The following is a 16,953-nucleotide window of genomic DNA, read 5'->3' as shown; positions in this document are numbered from 1 at the left end:
CCGTGTTTTATTTTTAACGCTTGTGTTGTGAACAGACTTGTCATAATCGTTACACTGGCACTCGTCCATGTTGTAAAATTACACAGGAAGGTATTGATCACCGGACCCCTCTCATTTATGACTGTTTTAATAATGAGTAACGCTGTAAAATCAATTCCCTATGTAGGGGCGGAATGACATTTAATGGTACTTGGTATCACAGAGTGAAACAGTTATAAATCACAGCGGAGAGAAAGAAGGAGAGAGAGAGAGAGAGAGAGAGAGAGAGAGAGAGAGAGAGAGAGAGAGAGAGAGAGAGAGAGAGAGAGAGAGAGAGAGACAGAGAGAGAGAGAGAGAGACAGAGAGACAGAGAGAGAGAGAGAGAGAGAGAGAGAGAGAGAGAGAGAGACAGAGACAGAGAGAGAGAGACAGAGATAGAGAGAGACACAGATAGAGAGGCGTGAGCACTTTAAATATAGGTCTTTATTACATTTTTACCAGTGAAATATCAAAAATTATTCATTCTATAAAAGTGATATTTATATCATATTTATCACTAGTGAAAAATATCACTTTTGCTGATTTGACCAATCAAATTAATGATTAGAAAATACCAAAATAATTGACCAATCAGAAAGCCCGACATATATCTCAGCACCTGGACAGGGGGAACTACATTTTTTGTTTACAAATGATCTCTGTAGGCCTAGTTAGCATACGGGGTAGGTTTTTCGTTGATAAAAAATGTAATAAACAGAATATCTAACAGTGTCTTCAGTAATACCAAATATATTTCACTCGTGTGGCTAATATTCAGATATTTTTCACTCGTGCTGCGCACTCGTGAAAAATATCAAAATATTAGCCCCACTCGTGAAATATATTTGGTATTACTGAAGACACTGTTAGATATCCTCTATTTATTGCCTACCCTGTTAGAGCATGTGTATATCGTTCATGTACTTACCTTTCTGATATACTTGTGTAACTTACATATATATACATATATGTGCAATGTAGGTATATAATATACTGTGTATATTGTGCGCTATGACGATTATATAACCATTCATCCGAGAATAAACAGACTTTTAAAAGTAATAAGTATAACCATATATATTTGTAACGATGTAGATTGATCTTTATATTATTTACTTGATGTGATATTTATATCATGTTTGTTCATGTTGATCTCAAAATGTTATCCTTTTTCTTTGTACAGTATGAAGTCAAGTCAAACGTAATAAAATAAATTGAATTAAATGCCACAATTGTTAATATTGAGACAAACTGTTATACCGAGTCAAACTGTTATATCGACATAGGCGGGACTATCGAGATAAGTTGTAATGGCCGGAACAGCTCTACTGTCGAGATAAGCAGTAATATCGAGAAACATTTCTTATATCGAAAGAGACTGAAATACCTCTGCAATACAATGCCGATCTACAATATCGAAACAAACGCTAAGTATCTCGACAAACTGATAGTCCCGGTAATATCGAGTATATCTTCTCGTGAAAATATTTTGTTTGCGTTTCGCCCTTGTGCTTTTTATTGGCCTAAGTTCGCGTCTTAAAGCCATACCGATCCTTATGACACTTCCGTGATATGACCAGTAAAAAATGTTCGCCTTTCAGAGACATTCTTTGCCAACTGTTAGAAATGAAGTTGAAGTCTAAAAAACAATTTCTTCACCTTGTATTACAATTTATCAAATCCAATCCGTTATCGATGAGCTTGGTCAGGGCCATCCCCGATATTCCTGGAATGTCCAATATGTGTCATAGCCATCCATGGAAGCCTTTGTAATCGGTTTGGTGTATTGAAAAAGGAAATTTCCATTTTGGCAGAAACTGTCGTGCACTGCCATTTTTAATCCTTTCACACAGAAATTTATAATAATAATAAAAACAAACATTTGTCACCGCTCTAGCGAGTGTAATTCGGTTTGTGGAAACATTCATATGAGTTCGTATTTCTGACTTCAAAAGTCAAGGTCACTATCGGTTTACTAAAGTCATCATTCAGTAAGAATGTCAAGGTCAAGGTCTGCTCTACTATTCATAGAGACTTGTCATCACTGAAATCGACCAAACTTTAATCAATATAAGATATAACAAAAATCATGTCGTTCTTGTTTCGTTTTATGTTTAAATAAAAACCAATCGAACACTTTTACGGATCACGTGATCGGGTAACGTAGGTACAATTTGTACACAAACGTAGTTTTACAACAATATATTAACAAAGTTAACAGGCATTTGTAAAAATAAAAATCTCGGTAAATACATCTTTCATAGAATCCCATGTAGTATTTGACATGCCTATTTGGTTTCATTTAATGTTGTTGTTGTTGTTGTCGTTGTTGTTGTTGTTGTTGTTTGAGGTGGTGGTGGTGATTGTTGTTGTTGTTGTTGTTTGAGGTGGTGGTGGTGGTGATTGTTGTTGTTGTTGTTTGAGGTGGCGGTGGTGGTGGTGGGGATTGTTGTTGTTGTTTGAGGTGGTGGTGGTGGTGGTGGTGGTGGTGATTGTTGTTGTTTGAGGTGGTGGTGGTGGTGATTGTTGTTGTTGTTGTTTGAGGTGGTGGTGGTGGTGGTGGTGGTGATTGTTGTTGTTGTTGTTTGAGGTGGTGGTGGTGGTGGTGGTGGTGGTGGTGGTTGTTGTTGTAGTTTGGCGGTGGTGGTGGTTGGTGCTTGATTGTTGCTTGTTGTGTTGTGCGGTGGTGTTGAGTGGTGGTGGTGTTGTTGCTTGTTGTTGTTTGCCGGTGGTGGGTGGTGCTTGTATGTTGTTGTTGTTTGTTTGTATGTGGCTTTGCTGGGGTGGTTGGTGCTTGTTAGTTGATTGGTTGCGCTGGTGGTGTTTGGTGGTGGTTGTTGTTGATTGTTGTTGTTTGTGGTGGTGGTGGTTGTTTTTTGTTGTTGTTGTTTGTGGTGGTGGTGGTGGTGTTGTTGTTGTTGTTGTTGTTTGAGGTGGCGGTGGTGATTGTTGTTGTTGTTGTTTGAGGTGGTGGTGGTGATTGTTGTTGTTGTTGTTGTTTGAGGTGGTGGTGGTGATTGTTGTTGTTGTGGTGGTGGTGATTGTTGTTGTTGTTGTTTGAGGTGGCGGTGGTGATTGTTGTTGTTGTTGTTGTTTGAGGTGGCGGTGGTGATTGTTGTTGTTGTTGTTGTTGTTGTTTGAGGTGGTGGTGGTGGTGGTGGGGGTTGGTGTTTGGGTGGTGGGTGGTGTGTGTGTGTTGTGGGTTGGGGTGTGGGCGTGTGTGGATGGTGGTGGTGTTGTTTGGTGGTGGTGGTGGTGTGGTGTGGTGGTTTTTTGAGGGGTTGGGTTGGGATTGTTGTGGGTGGTGATCTGTGTGGGGTGTGGTGGGGGTGGGGTGTGGGGTGTGTTGTTGGTTGAGGGGGGGTGGTGTGTGGGTTTGTGGGTTGTTTGGGTGGGGGGGTGGGGATGTTGTTGTGGTGGGGGGGTGGTGGTGTGATGGGTGTTGTTGGGGGTGGTGGGTGGTCGTTGTGTGTGGGTTGTGAGTGGTGGTGGTGGTGTTGTGGGTGTTTGGGGGTGGGGGTGGTGGTGGGGCTTGTGTTGTGGGTAGGGTGGTGGTGATTGGTTGTTGTTGTTGTTGTTTGGGTGGTGGGTTGGTGTTGGTTGGTGTGGTGTTGTTGGTTGTTGTGCGGTGTTGGGGTGTTGTTGTTTGTGTGGTTGGTGTGGTGTGGTGGTGGTGGTTGTTGTGTTGGGGTGGTGGTGGGTTGGTTGTTGTGTTGTGAGGTGTGGTGGTGTGGTTTTGTTGTTGTTGTGCGGTGGTGGTGGTGGTGTGTGTTGTTTAGTGTTGGTGTGTTGGTGGTGGTGTGTTGTTGTTGTTTGTGGTGGTTGGTGGTGTGTGTGTTGGGTGTGGTTGTTGTGTTGTTGTTGTTGAGGTGGTGGTGGTGATTGTTGTTGTTGTTGTTGTTTGAGGCGGTGGTGGTGATTGTTGTTGTTGTTTGAGGTAGTGGTGTTGATTGTTGTTGTTGTTGTTGTTGTTGTTGTTGTTGCTGCTGCTGCTGTTGTTGCTGTTGTTGTTGTTGGAAACGGTGCCTAAAAGGCGAGCGAGCAAACAATAACAATGAACCACTAATCGGATACAGACTATAGTCGACTAACACAATGAAACGAAAATTCCCTGGTTACGCCAGCTGAAACAGAAAAATCGTATCAATATTTCATTCGGTATTCACAAACATTTATAAATCAATTTTAGGAATGAATATAGTTTACAAAGACGCTTTATACAATGCATGCATCCGTTTTCAGACAAAAACATGCATTATAGCAAGGACATGCACCTCCGATTTTTGTCCAAGATGGCGGCCTGTAATTGCGTGAAATGAATCTGAATATGTTTCACAGAAATTTCACAGATTGTACTTTTGAGTAGATGACTAGTTAAACGTTTAACGATAGTTTGCAGAATATTGTCGAATCTAAAACTGTTGTATTGTTTATTGATAGGCACTTCCGGTATATCTCTGTGGACGCTGCTAAGTTTCCATATTTTCTGTTAGCTGTGGTCAAGTCTGGCTGGCTGAAATAGAGAAGGGTACCATAAGTATATTGAATTCCCAAGTTTGATCCTTTTCAGGCAAACCTAGAAAGATGTAAAACTATTAAACATCAATAGCGAAATAAGCATTTACATGTATGTACTATTCCAAAAACATTTCAGTTATTCATAATACGTCAAAAACACAGGGACTTGGAATTGGATTTCCATCACCACGATCCATATATGTGTGTGTTACGTATAGGTATTTGGACCGTTGGTTGGATATTCGTGCCAGGTCCCTGTGAATAAAACCAATACTAGACGTTAAAAGGTAAAATAATCGTTATATTCAGTCAAATCTAGAGACATATAAGACAATAAAATCTTTAACGCAAAATAGGCAAAGATGTACGACTCGAGCAATATTCAAATTAAGGGCTTCATGAACTAAGGCCTTTATGGTATCTTCACGGAAGAAAATCATCAAAGGGGCATAGTCCAATCTATTTCTTGATATTGCTATTATACGTATTATACGCTGGAAATCTACATGTATGGACATTTTTTAGGAAAGATGCAAAATGTTTGAAAAAAAAAAAATGATTTTACCTTCCATACAGGAAACCTCACAAAAACTGGTTCATACATTTCCAAAGGTCCCTCTGTGAACTCATCAGAATAATGAAGTATTTCTGGAACAACAACGGGGTTTTCACTTCCGGTTCCCGGAAGTCCACACGTTACAGACTGTGTCTCGTTATTACTTTCTGATGTAGAACCGTTTGTTTCTGTGTCTTTTGTATTCGATTCCACTTCCACAACTACACTTACTTCCGTTTTAACACCACTTCCGGTTTCTGTCAAATCCGCCTTTTTGATTTTACTAGAAGATTTTCTGCTTTTAGAAGATTTAGTCCTAGCGTGTTCACGTTCCATTTTAACTTTCAGAAAGTCGTATACGCCTTTTGGGTTTCTGTTTTTGAACTCAAAACTGTTTATATTACTTCCGGTAATGAAATTTGACTGACTTCTTGTGTTGTGGCCGCCACGATTTCTCGAATTTGAAAAGTCTTTTCTTGTTGTGACCTTCACCTCCTTAACCGGAGGATCTTCCCCCATTAATTCCTCGTGCGGGCCATGAAACAATGGGTTCAAGGCCAACTCTAAATTTAACTTCCTTGCGAAAAATTCACTCGCCATCTTGCCGGGCTTGTTTCGTCAGGATTTCTTTCACATCAAAATTGTGTTTCTTAATAAACTATATCACAGATATTGTCGAACTGGCGATGCTGTCCAGGAGTTTTCACACAGAGACATCAAATTTGAGCTAAAGAGTGCATGCTATAGGTATATATTATACTCACTGACTGACTAGAATTCAATTAAAATATACATACGTGTTTGCCAAGTTGTATGTGCTACATTCAATCTGATAATATTCTCACCGGTTACATACCGTTAAAGGTAAATCACGGTCATTTACTCCTTAAAGAATCTACCACGATTTATAGAAGATACGAAATATATGATACATGGATTTTTGGCATATGAATTTATTTATCAGCGTTTAATGCTTGAATACATGTTTATCGCTTCCACTCAAAATCGGAATCTCTGAAGGTAAAAACCGTCTCCATTGAAATCAATAAAGGTTTAGTTGTCAGTCTTTTTGGATTATTTCTGACGGTGAAAATTGTCAAGTTGTCCTGTTTGGCTGGCTGTATATGGCATTCAAACCAGGATTATTCCTCTCATTTAATATGCGTGAATTTAACACCATATGTCCCCTGCATATGTCGTCTTGTGTAATTTCGATTGATTGATTAATTTGTTGTCCATGGAAGCTTGCCTTCAAAACAAAACAAAAAAAGTCGTAAGAGTCCAATGTCTATGTACACTTTATCAAAACGCACGCACGACCTTGATCGATGGCTGATGTCTCGTCTGCCCGATCGGCGTGAGAATATATGCAGATATAGTCTCGAAGTTCAACTGTTCTTTGTCATCAATCCACAAGGTATGGCAGGTTGTATATCCAAACAGAGTTTTAACTCAACACTAAACAGCGCACATCATGAAGTATACAGAAAATCCCATACAAATCTGACTCGTCGACATCTAACTTCAAATTCATGACGGGTAATCCGGAACTGAAAATCTACAAACGAGTCCTCCAATTCAAATTTTAAATTCTGTATTCTAAGCTCTCCCTGTTTGGAATATTCCGTTCGTGGTGACAGACGACACTTCAAACTCTAGTCTATCGTCACCTGTATGGAAATATCCGGATATCGAATTCACCGTCATTGTTTTAAGCTATTGGAGAACTTTACTGTGTCCTATGACGTTACTTGCTTCTTGTGTGCTGTCTCGGTCATAGCCCCATTGTTCTCGGGCCATTGTACGTGAGGCCCTGTTTTGTCGCTCCGGTGCATTTGTTTTCCACAGACAATACATAGACAATACACGGTATCAGTGATACGAAATCACGATATCAGCCCTCCTTACCTATTATAGGGCTGGTATACCCAAGGGATACAGTTTATTTGATACTCAATATTATTTCCTAAGTTGAAATTAATTAAAAACATAAACAAAACAATACGAAAAAATGAATAAATATAATAATAAATAAAACAACATTTTTAGTCTGAAAAAAAAAAAAATTTTTTTCGAATAATTCCATCGGGGATCGAACCAGCGATCTCGATCTTTACCATCCATCTTTCCACCCTTTCATCCTTACACGTCGCGGATGTAAGTATTAATGAGTAATTAACATTCCATTTATCTTTTAAACTATCATCGATGATGCAGCTAGTTCTGCTGAATGCATACTGCAGATGCTGAATTAGACTTCGATTTAACTTTCTATTTCTTGATAGAAATATTCCCGATCTTCCAGTCTACATGTTCATTATCTTCATTTCGCAGATGATTGGATATCCTAGGATCTGTTCCCAATATCTCGAGTGATGGAGACCGACAGCTAATGAACGAAATTGCGCCACAGGGATCCGATGGTAAGGTCAAGGTTGTGATTCCATTGAAAAATATTTAATTTCCTTTTAAGCTTTCAAGATTAGGTTTTATCTAGCGGTTCCGTATATATTTTAGCAATGTTTTACGGGTATCGGCGATAACGCCGAGGACGCTTATCCTTCCGAACATGTGGTCTTAGTCTTTCTCAAATGGTCCTCACTACACTTGTTGATCTTCCGATCATCATGCTTCTGCTGTTAAATGGATTTTGATATAGAATTACAGTTTTATTCTTATATGGTTCTTTCTATTATTTTTGATATTCTATTAAAAAGAAAAAGAAAAGAAAGAATTATTTCAATTTTTTCAGAGATTAGGAAATAGTATGTATTTGTGCTGTCGAGTGAGGTGCGTGAAGGTTCAAACAATATTTGTAAAACTTAATTATTTTTTACCGGATTTTAAACAGGATAAGTTAACCATGTACCATACATAAGACGTTTTACATGTAATGATATTTTTTTTCGGCATAGCCGTATAATATTCTTTTGGCCACGGGTATGTCGCGACAGGTGGCGTTACTGGTCAAGATGAAGTATGTGATTGGTCAAGGTAGCGGTAAATGCAAAACGCAGATATGCTGTTAAAATCGAAACAAAGTTAAGATTGAATGCAAGCTGAATAAGTGGATGTATCTATTCAAATGACACATTAATAGAATTATGTATCACCAAAAATCATTCAAACTGATATTATTTTGTTATCTGTGCTGAAACACATCAGTTCGTTATTTAAATTCACCAGCAGTTTTACATTATAACCACCAGCATTAAAACTATGCCTTTTATCTTTTTAAAGATATTTCTTGTTGTATCTGTTCTGGACTGTAGATAACGGTTAATCTATTTATAACGGTCGAGTGAGTATATCTATATATATGTATACTTACATACTTATTATCATCTACATGTATTTTGTCTATCAGTCATAGATCTCTATTCAATTTAAATCTCCACCATCTCAAATATATGTGTTTTCCACACGTGTACAGCTTAACACCCCAACCCCCGACACTGATACACGTATGTCATTTAAAAGGTAAATGTTTTGTTAACACCGACAAATATCCTCAGATCATTAAGATCCAATTAAGATCCAGCATTTATTTGATCACGAAATAGAAATATAGAATTACGTATTTGGAATCTGGTGTCTTAGATTTGTTCTCGCCCCATTATTACGTAGAAACTAGAATTTTATATAGGTCACTGTATCCTAATTTTAGAGTCCGTCACATCTTCAACATTTGATTTGATATCACAGTGCTCGGTGAACCCAAAGAATGAGCTTTTATCGGTAAAATCCAGAGCCGACACCGAGCATATTTTATACAGAGTTATCCCCCTTGTACCATTGTATTGCTGTTCGGATGGCAGCTGTCCAAGACCAAGGCGGAACACCTCGTCACAACTAAAATTAAAACCAACATACCCTGATCAGTTTGATAGTAATACATAATTCCACACAACAGGGAGATTCAGAGGTCAAAAGTTCACAGCTGATGTATTTTTGTGGAAACTTTGAGATTTAAATAAAATGTCTTTATTTTGAAGAGGAATGTTGCTTTCGTTTTCTCATCAAAGTCGAAATGAAAAAAAAACCCCCCCCCCCCCCCCCAATAAAAAACCCCAAAAGACAAACAAACAAACAAACAAACAAAAACTACAACAACAACAACAACAACAATAAAAAAGGTATTATTGTTGCTTATTTTCATCTAGAAACTTTCATGACAAAAATATGACAATGTGTCTAATAATGACCGGAAACTATAGAATAATTGTCCCGTTTTCGTGGATTTTAATTGTTATTTAGTATTGATGTGTAAATATCACCGTCCACATACATGTATTATCCTTATAGGGGTTTAGGGTAGTGTATACCTCCGCTACAAATGTATATGTAAGTAAAAACTCATCTTCTGATTAATTGTATCGTTTGAAATTTGGAGTATATGCATCTAAAAAAATATGGATATCATGATAAGAGAGGAATACCTCTCAAAGGGAGATAACTCTTATACAGAGGAAAACCCCGTCTAAGTATTAAAATCAGCCAATCTACTGAACACATCTTTATTGTTCATTTATCACCTTAATTAAGATTAAGATTTTCCATCTAAATTAAGATTAAGATTTTTATCGTCTAAATTAAGATTTAGATTAATCATCCAAACTCATATTAATTTTTTTCATCTAAATTAGAATTAAGATTTCTCATCTAAATTGATATTAAGATTTCTCATCTAAATTGATATTAAGATTTATCATCTAAATTGATATTAAGATTTATCATCTCAATAAAGATTAAGATCTGTCATCATAATTAAGATTAAGATTTATCATCTAAAATTAAGATTAAGATTTATCATCTAAATTAAGATTAGGATTTGTCATCTTAATTAAGATTAAGATGTATCATCTAAATATAACATATTCATTTCACCATGTCTGTAGTGCGGTGTGAGTCTTGCACAAAATCTCTTCCTGAGTTTTTTTTTCTTCAAACGGGACTATATAAGCTTATGATTAAACGCTATCTGGACCGGGTGGGGTGTGCTGCTGGGTGTCGTCGGCAGTATGCTTCAGTGAGATAGCACTATAAATCGGCAAAAGTTCCGGCCTATCACAAGGAGACTTAACACGAACATACCGGGAACCGTCGGCACTTTCCGTAAACGAGAATCGTTTACGGAAAGTGCCGACGGTTCACGATTGGTCCAACCACGTAAATTTTCTCCGGATACTTTTAAAGTTTTCATCTAAATTAAGATGCAATACACACATATATCCGGACCGACAATAGTAATTTAAATGAATAATATAAAACATATTTTTCATAAAATCAATTTATTTAAGAAGTTTTGATTTACGTGTTTTCTGTCACTGTACAAGGCGGTCTTAAATTATATTAATATCATTATAGATATTATGAGTAAATATAATTATATTATTTATAAAATAAAAGTAAATTTCGTGACGAAATAAAAATAAACATGTACTAAATGTTTGCCATTACATACAAACAACATAAAACTAATAACGATTTAAGGTTTCATGGAAATATTTTTAAAAGAACATTAATTTTTGTCTGAAACACATGCACTCTCTCACTTTCAATATATATCGTACTCCAAGTTACATAAAGACAGGTCTTTGTCTCCTAGTATGAAATATCATAAAAGCTCAAGTGGAAAGAATATCTTTGTCGCCCTGATAGTTAAAACAATGGACAAGAGCTGCGGGTCGGGTTCTTGAGGAAACACTATTTGTGACTTGTATGTCAGCATGGATAATTATTTGTAATAATCACATATGAAATGTATAAGCTAAACAGAAAAAAAACCAGCAAAACAACAACAAAAAACAACAACAAAAAACAAACAACAACAACAAAACAAAACAAAAAAAAACATCCTGATGAATCATGAAGACAATTCTAACAAAACTTACTGGTTGGTCATTCGGAACCACTTTGGGCTTTTCATTCTTACCGAAAGAAAGACCAGAAGTATTCCGGATGACCAGTATGCATGTACATGCTTGTAACGTATCACACCTATTCGAATTAGAAATATCAGCCTTTATAAAGATTAAAATGTAACATGCTCGCATGAAATGTCACTACTTGGAATGAGAAATATATTTAATTTGAATGACATTTTACAAAATCAAATGATGGAGTTTGTGATATCGATAATTAGGAATGGTATACAATATAACTTCGAGGAAGGGTCGCCATTTTAAAAGAGCTTTGTCACCTATTCAAAGGACAAACATCTCCAATTAAAATCACAGATTATGTAATATGATATACAATGTATATATGTAAATGATTTAATGCGATTGGAAATGACTCGTTCTACTTTGGTAACACTAATAAAGGAGGGAAATGGCAGTAAGTCTAGCCCGTGTCAAGGTATAATTTATAACTAAGAACACGCCTCTTCAGGCGAAATAATTCTACCAATTACGGGTTGTTTTATAATAAAGGAGCCAGGCACTTATATGGACAATAACAGAGCATTATGTATAATCTATACTATCCACAACGACATAACACTGTTTTGGCCCTATGGCCCATTCTTCGTGAAAGGACTCTACAACAACACTGAAAATATTTGTGTACATTATAACAATACATTAATTAAATATATATGGCACATTTCATATCACTGTATCTAAGAGACTATTTCTTCCGCTGAAATTGATTTTCTCAGTTCTTGAAATTAATTATTTAACATATCTCTAAATATACTGTATAAGGAAGTTTTTTCAATAAATATTTCATATAAGAATTGTTCCAACACCAAAATATATATTCGGAAATGTTCAACTTTCATAGTCCTTGTTCGACATGGATTCGGGAATGTTCGGAAGAAGTCGTCAACATTCGGATAAACATGTGTCTAAATCCATTCGATATCCCTCAGTAAATATTTCATATACGAAGCTTTCCGACACCAATTATGTATACATTTGGAGATGCTCGACTTTGATTTTCCTTGTTCGTGAATGTCGGTAGCAGTCGTCAACATTCGTATATACATATGTATCAATCCATTCGAGATCCCTCAGTTGTTTTATATACAAGCAAAAGCTTTGAAACCTTTGTTCATGGTTGCCCAGCTCGGCCGGTCATATTGTTTGTGGTCAGTGGCCGATTCCGGCCGTTTAGACTTGACCATGAACATCTGTTTGTTGAAGAGCTGTGCGTATGGTTTTGGCTGGTACACTTTTATTGGTACGTGGTAATGAAGATAATATGTTAAATCCATGAAACCTCCTCCCACGCGCACCATCGTCTGCTTGCCCTTCTTGCGCATGCGTCGTTTGGGCTATGGATGAAAAAATAGGGCTTAGCTGTTAAATCGTACCAACCAGTTAAAAACTCAAAAACAAAATGCCTTAAATAAGAATGGTACAAAAAAAATGCACGTTTTTAAAACAAAATGCAAAGCATGTGCTTTTCGTAAACTATTGAGCTAGACAGAGGGTTGACGTGGCTTGATTTGAAAATTTAAGGTAAATTCATTTTGAAAGAAATATTACGTTATAATTCAAACATTAGATAAGTTGAAGAAGATCAGTTGGGCATGACATCTGAAATGACAACAATTCCACAGAGAAAGAACGATATCACGTTCTTGAAGAGGTCGAGTACACGTTCACTTGAAAAAACGACAGACAATTGCAATCGTACCAAAGAGGCCAAGCGCACGGTTAGATATATGTTGGGGCACGTAAAACGTCAGTCACATGTGTACTTACCACCCATATATCATGTGGGACATATACCGGCTCAGCTGCCACTTCCTGTGTCATCAGTTCCATATCCGCTTCAACCAATGGTTGATCACGTGCTTCCAGTTCGTCCGTGTCATTGGCTGATTTTGACCTATGGTGTCCTGATCTTTCTCGCCTTTTCTTCGTTCTTGTTCGGCGTTTCCGCCTAGGGGTTGATTCTTTTTCTGTTATTACTTCATCAACTTCCGGTTTTGAATTTGTCTCTGATGTCGGACGCATGACGTCTTTAACTTCAGGGATGTCCCCATCACTTTCTGACCAGTCAGAATCGGCGTTTTCTACTACTATGAGATCCTCAGATGCATTATGGGTAATCTCAATGTAGGTGGAATATGAACTATCCTTCCGAGAAGATAGACGCTCTCTTTCCTGTCTCATTGCCGAACTGACGCTATCCTCGGATCCGGGTCTCACCGGACGGTCACTGTGGCCGGAAACAGGTCTCAAGGGGCGATAACCCATGCTATCATGTGATCCTATACTCGTCTTTCGTAAATCCCTACTTGTAACAAGTTTAGGTGTACTACTAATTTTACCATTCATAACCACATTTTCTTTCACACCAGATTGTTTTGCGTCTCTTAATTTCGCTGTACTCTTTTCAGTTGAATTTTCCCGTTTTCTCGAACTTTTGCTATTTTTCTTTTCAGAGTTTTTCACAGACAACAATGTTTCTGAAACTTCCAGCGCATCCTTCACGCCTTTCTCAAATCTGGATGAGGATTTCTTTACACGTGTATTTCGACGTGTTTCCTTTGCAGCCAATTCGGCCTGTTGTGAGGGATTCTTTCGCCTATTTGTCAACATTACTTGTTTCGACGAGCTGTCGCCTTGTGCCATTTTGTCCCTTGAAAGTGGAATTCTCTATCACACACCTGTCCGTTAACAATGCCTCCACGGGCCGAGATTGGACACTTTTAAACATTCACCTGGAAATGACCAGGTAGATATTCCAGGTGTGCACACACATATATATATATACATATATATCACACCTACCATATATATTCCAAATATTATTTGTCGTTCAAATACACTACACCGCTCCAAGGATTTAAACCGCCGTAGTCCCTACTTGGATATCAAACAGTCGTTACTGAAAACACATATAACATGGCGTTAAGCATGGGGAGCGTTAGTAATACGTCTCTCTGACACAAAACAGCAATACACGATTCCTGCACTTGTCCTGAACCCTTCACCTCCACCGTAATTGACTACTCTACCTGTGAACAGGTAAACAATTAAACTAACAACGAAATGAATGACAGCCAGCTCCAATATCAACACGTATTTGAGTCTTGTTATGACATATAAAACAACCTCCCCGGTCAATAGGAAGGGAAATCAATTTTTCGTGCATGGAATCCGTTATTTACATATTTTCCTCATAACTGATACTGTCGATACACACACGTAACACGGTTAGATTTATTGCCCCAGGTAGGTAAGCTACCACAAACAATTCTAATCTTTTTTATTGGAACCTTATCGGTTGAGTCAAGGAGGTTTTGTAACATAACCTGCTAGCTAAAGGCCTACTTAAGTTTTGTACACAATGTATATATGTACATATACGGGTGTTAGTGGTATAGGCCCACCGTAAAACAAAGCTCTCGTCACGAGTCAGTGAAACGTAACAACCCTCAATCGGAACTCCCCGGCTGTGTGTCATGTGCGTAGTTACATTCGAGGAGTTCCGAGTGTAACAACCCTATGTGGATCTACTTCTCAGGACGAAATATTATAGAGTTTTCCTAAACACACATATATATTTATATAGATCTCTTATCTATAGACGGGGGTTTGATACCGACCACCCCTCGCTCGTTCCGACACTCCGTATTAACATATACATACAAACTATACATGTTTATACACACACATATACACTGTATGTATATATATAGATGTATTAAAGCACTGTACCTCAATACATGTGTATATATACAAATATAAATATTTAAAGCGGCATAACAGAATGTAAAACTGATAAAACGCAAATGTATATATATGAATGTTGCATTCAAATTAGAGCAAGAACTTCATTTCATCCCCGTTCAGCTCGATATCTTGTGATTTTGATCTCGCACGCAATTTTATCTTCTGTCGTCAAACTGCTAATTATAACGTCATTGCCAGAGACATTAGGGAGCGCTATTGATTTTCTGAAAATGTGATGAAATTAAAAGCGCATTGATTTCTCTTTAAATTTGCTGTATTATAAACGATAATTGGCTTTGGCTCAGCTGAATACACAATATATGTATAAGATGTCGGCCCTTAAATTTAGATTTTAACTAGGTGCCGCGGTGGCCGAGTGGTTAAGGTGTCCCGACACTTTAACGCTAGCCTTCCACCTCTGGGTTGCGAGTTCGAAACCTACGTGGGGCAGTTGCCAGGTACTGACCGTAGGCCAGTGGTTTTTCTCGGGGTACTCCGGCTTTCCTCCACCTGGCACGTCCTTAAATGACCCTCGCTGTTAATAGGACGTTAAACAAAAAACATACAGATTTTAACCTTATCTTCGGTAAATATCATAGTATTAAGGTAAAATCAATGTCCATCTCAGCCAAAGACGACAATTATATACAGTATGATAACGCCAGTATACTTAAGTATTAAACGCGCTTTTCCTGTCGTTTTCTTGACGAATTCATTAAGTTTTAACTTGCTACTGACGAAGAAGAATATTCTTTATCTGGTAGACGATCTGAATTCGATATCGTGAATAAAGGCTATTATTATCATTCATTTCTGTTGACAATTCTGCTTGACGTCACCATCATATTTACCCATTCAGTTCATGGGAATCCTCTTGTTTGTATCAACAGTAAATGTCACATATGGACGGTGTCTATGGATTATGACGTCACTGGCAGATGCTTTATAGTGCAATCACACTGAAAGGCCACTCCTGGACACAGAAGCGTGAAACCTCACCCGGTCACATTATACTGACAAACTTTGAATGTTGAACATCAATCAGTCCATATCTTAGTCTTCTTTCTTGTCTGGAGTGAAAAGGGAGGGATGAGGATGAGGATGAGGATGAGGAGGGATGGGTGAGCGGAGTGAGATAGGATCTCAATCGCGAAAAAAAAAATGAGCGACTGTTGTGAATATCACAACATCATACGGAAGCCAAATAATCACATTCTTTCTCAAATATTATAGCTGATATTGTGTTCCATAAAGTATTGCGTCTGGTAAAGAGATATATATGTAGTGCTGTGATTATTACAGGGTTAGTAAAGTTGTCATAATGGCTTCACGGGGAAATATTTAAAGGGATATGTTACATCAAAGTTCTGAAATGTATTCGTGATAAGTTGGTAAAACTTGCTGACTAATCCTTTTGTCATTTTTGTCAATAAAATATGTTTAAACTAAATTCGTCATAAACCGTTCAGGAAACTCGGTAACGCGGGTATAGCTGTTTATCTAGATCGTAATTGCACGTGACCGGTGATTGACAATCTACCAGTCCTCATAGGTGTCGCTCGATCCCGCCCATTGTGATATTGTAGATATTGTTCCTATGTGGCATTTCAATAAACGGAAACACATAAATGAATTACCCCCTTGTTGGTCGACGCACGTGCTATATACAGTTGATAGCGAGATGACACGTGCTTGTCTCAATTGAGCTGTATCTGCAAATCAGTTCGGTGCTGAAGTTTGTCGATGATTAATGATATACCACACATGATGTTATACAAAAACTTACATACTTAATACTAATATATAATGATTATAATATTTGTGACTGTGAGAGAAAAGCGGAATGTTCATAGGAGGCCACTCCTTGATGGGGAAGAAAAAGAAAGGAGGGGGGGGGGGGGGGGGGGGGGGGGGTCACTGATACAGGCATGGCTTTTCGTATATTGGACTATTAAATGTTTTTTTTTGTTTTCCTTAAATTCTTCCTAAGTTCACAGATTAGATTTTTACCTTATCAATTCCGGATCCCACGTCCAGCTTCCTACAATTACTCTTCGTGTACAAATGTATATTGAAATCACGCTGAGTGTTTGTATCCTACCTCACATAAAGGGTTGTTTGGTGTTTATAAGCCCTACATTATAGTGTCTAAATTAAAACTTATTTAT

The 16,953-nt window shown here is 37.7% G+C and overlaps 2 protein-coding genes across 2 annotated transcripts; both read right to left on the bottom strand.

Annotated features, from left to right (window-relative positions):
* Positions 1-4,401: 4,401 nt before the first annotated feature.
* LOC117326874 lies at positions 4,402-6,269 on the bottom strand. The gene is made up of 2 exons (XM_033883663.1): positions 5,103-6,269; positions 4,402-4,532 (listed from the first exon to the last, which is right to left on the bottom strand). Exons 1-2 carry the CDS (start codon positions 5,691-5,693, stop codon positions 4,509-4,511), a joined length of 615 nt encoding a protein of 204 aa, XP_033739554.1. The 5' UTR covers positions 5,694-6,269; the 3' UTR covers positions 4,402-4,508.
* Positions 6,270-10,411: 4,142 nt separating this feature from the next.
* Positions 10,412-14,290, bottom strand: LOC117326873. The gene is made up of 2 exons (XM_033883662.1): positions 12,806-14,290; positions 10,412-12,372 (listed from the first exon to the last, which is right to left on the bottom strand). Exons 1-2 carry the CDS (start codon positions 13,679-13,681, stop codon positions 12,118-12,120), a joined length of 1,131 nt encoding a protein of 376 aa, XP_033739553.1. The 5' UTR covers positions 13,682-14,290; the 3' UTR covers positions 10,412-12,117.
* Positions 14,291-16,953: the final 2,663 nt, after the last annotated feature.

Source organism: Pecten maximus, chromosome 5 (genome assembly GCF_902652985.1).
Source record: "Pecten maximus chromosome 5, xPecMax1.1, whole genome shotgun sequence".
NCBI classification, from domain to species: domain Eukaryota; kingdom Metazoa; phylum Mollusca; class Bivalvia; order Pectinida; family Pectinidae; genus Pecten; species Pecten maximus.
This window is presented reverse-complemented; position numbering and strand designations above follow the sequence as displayed.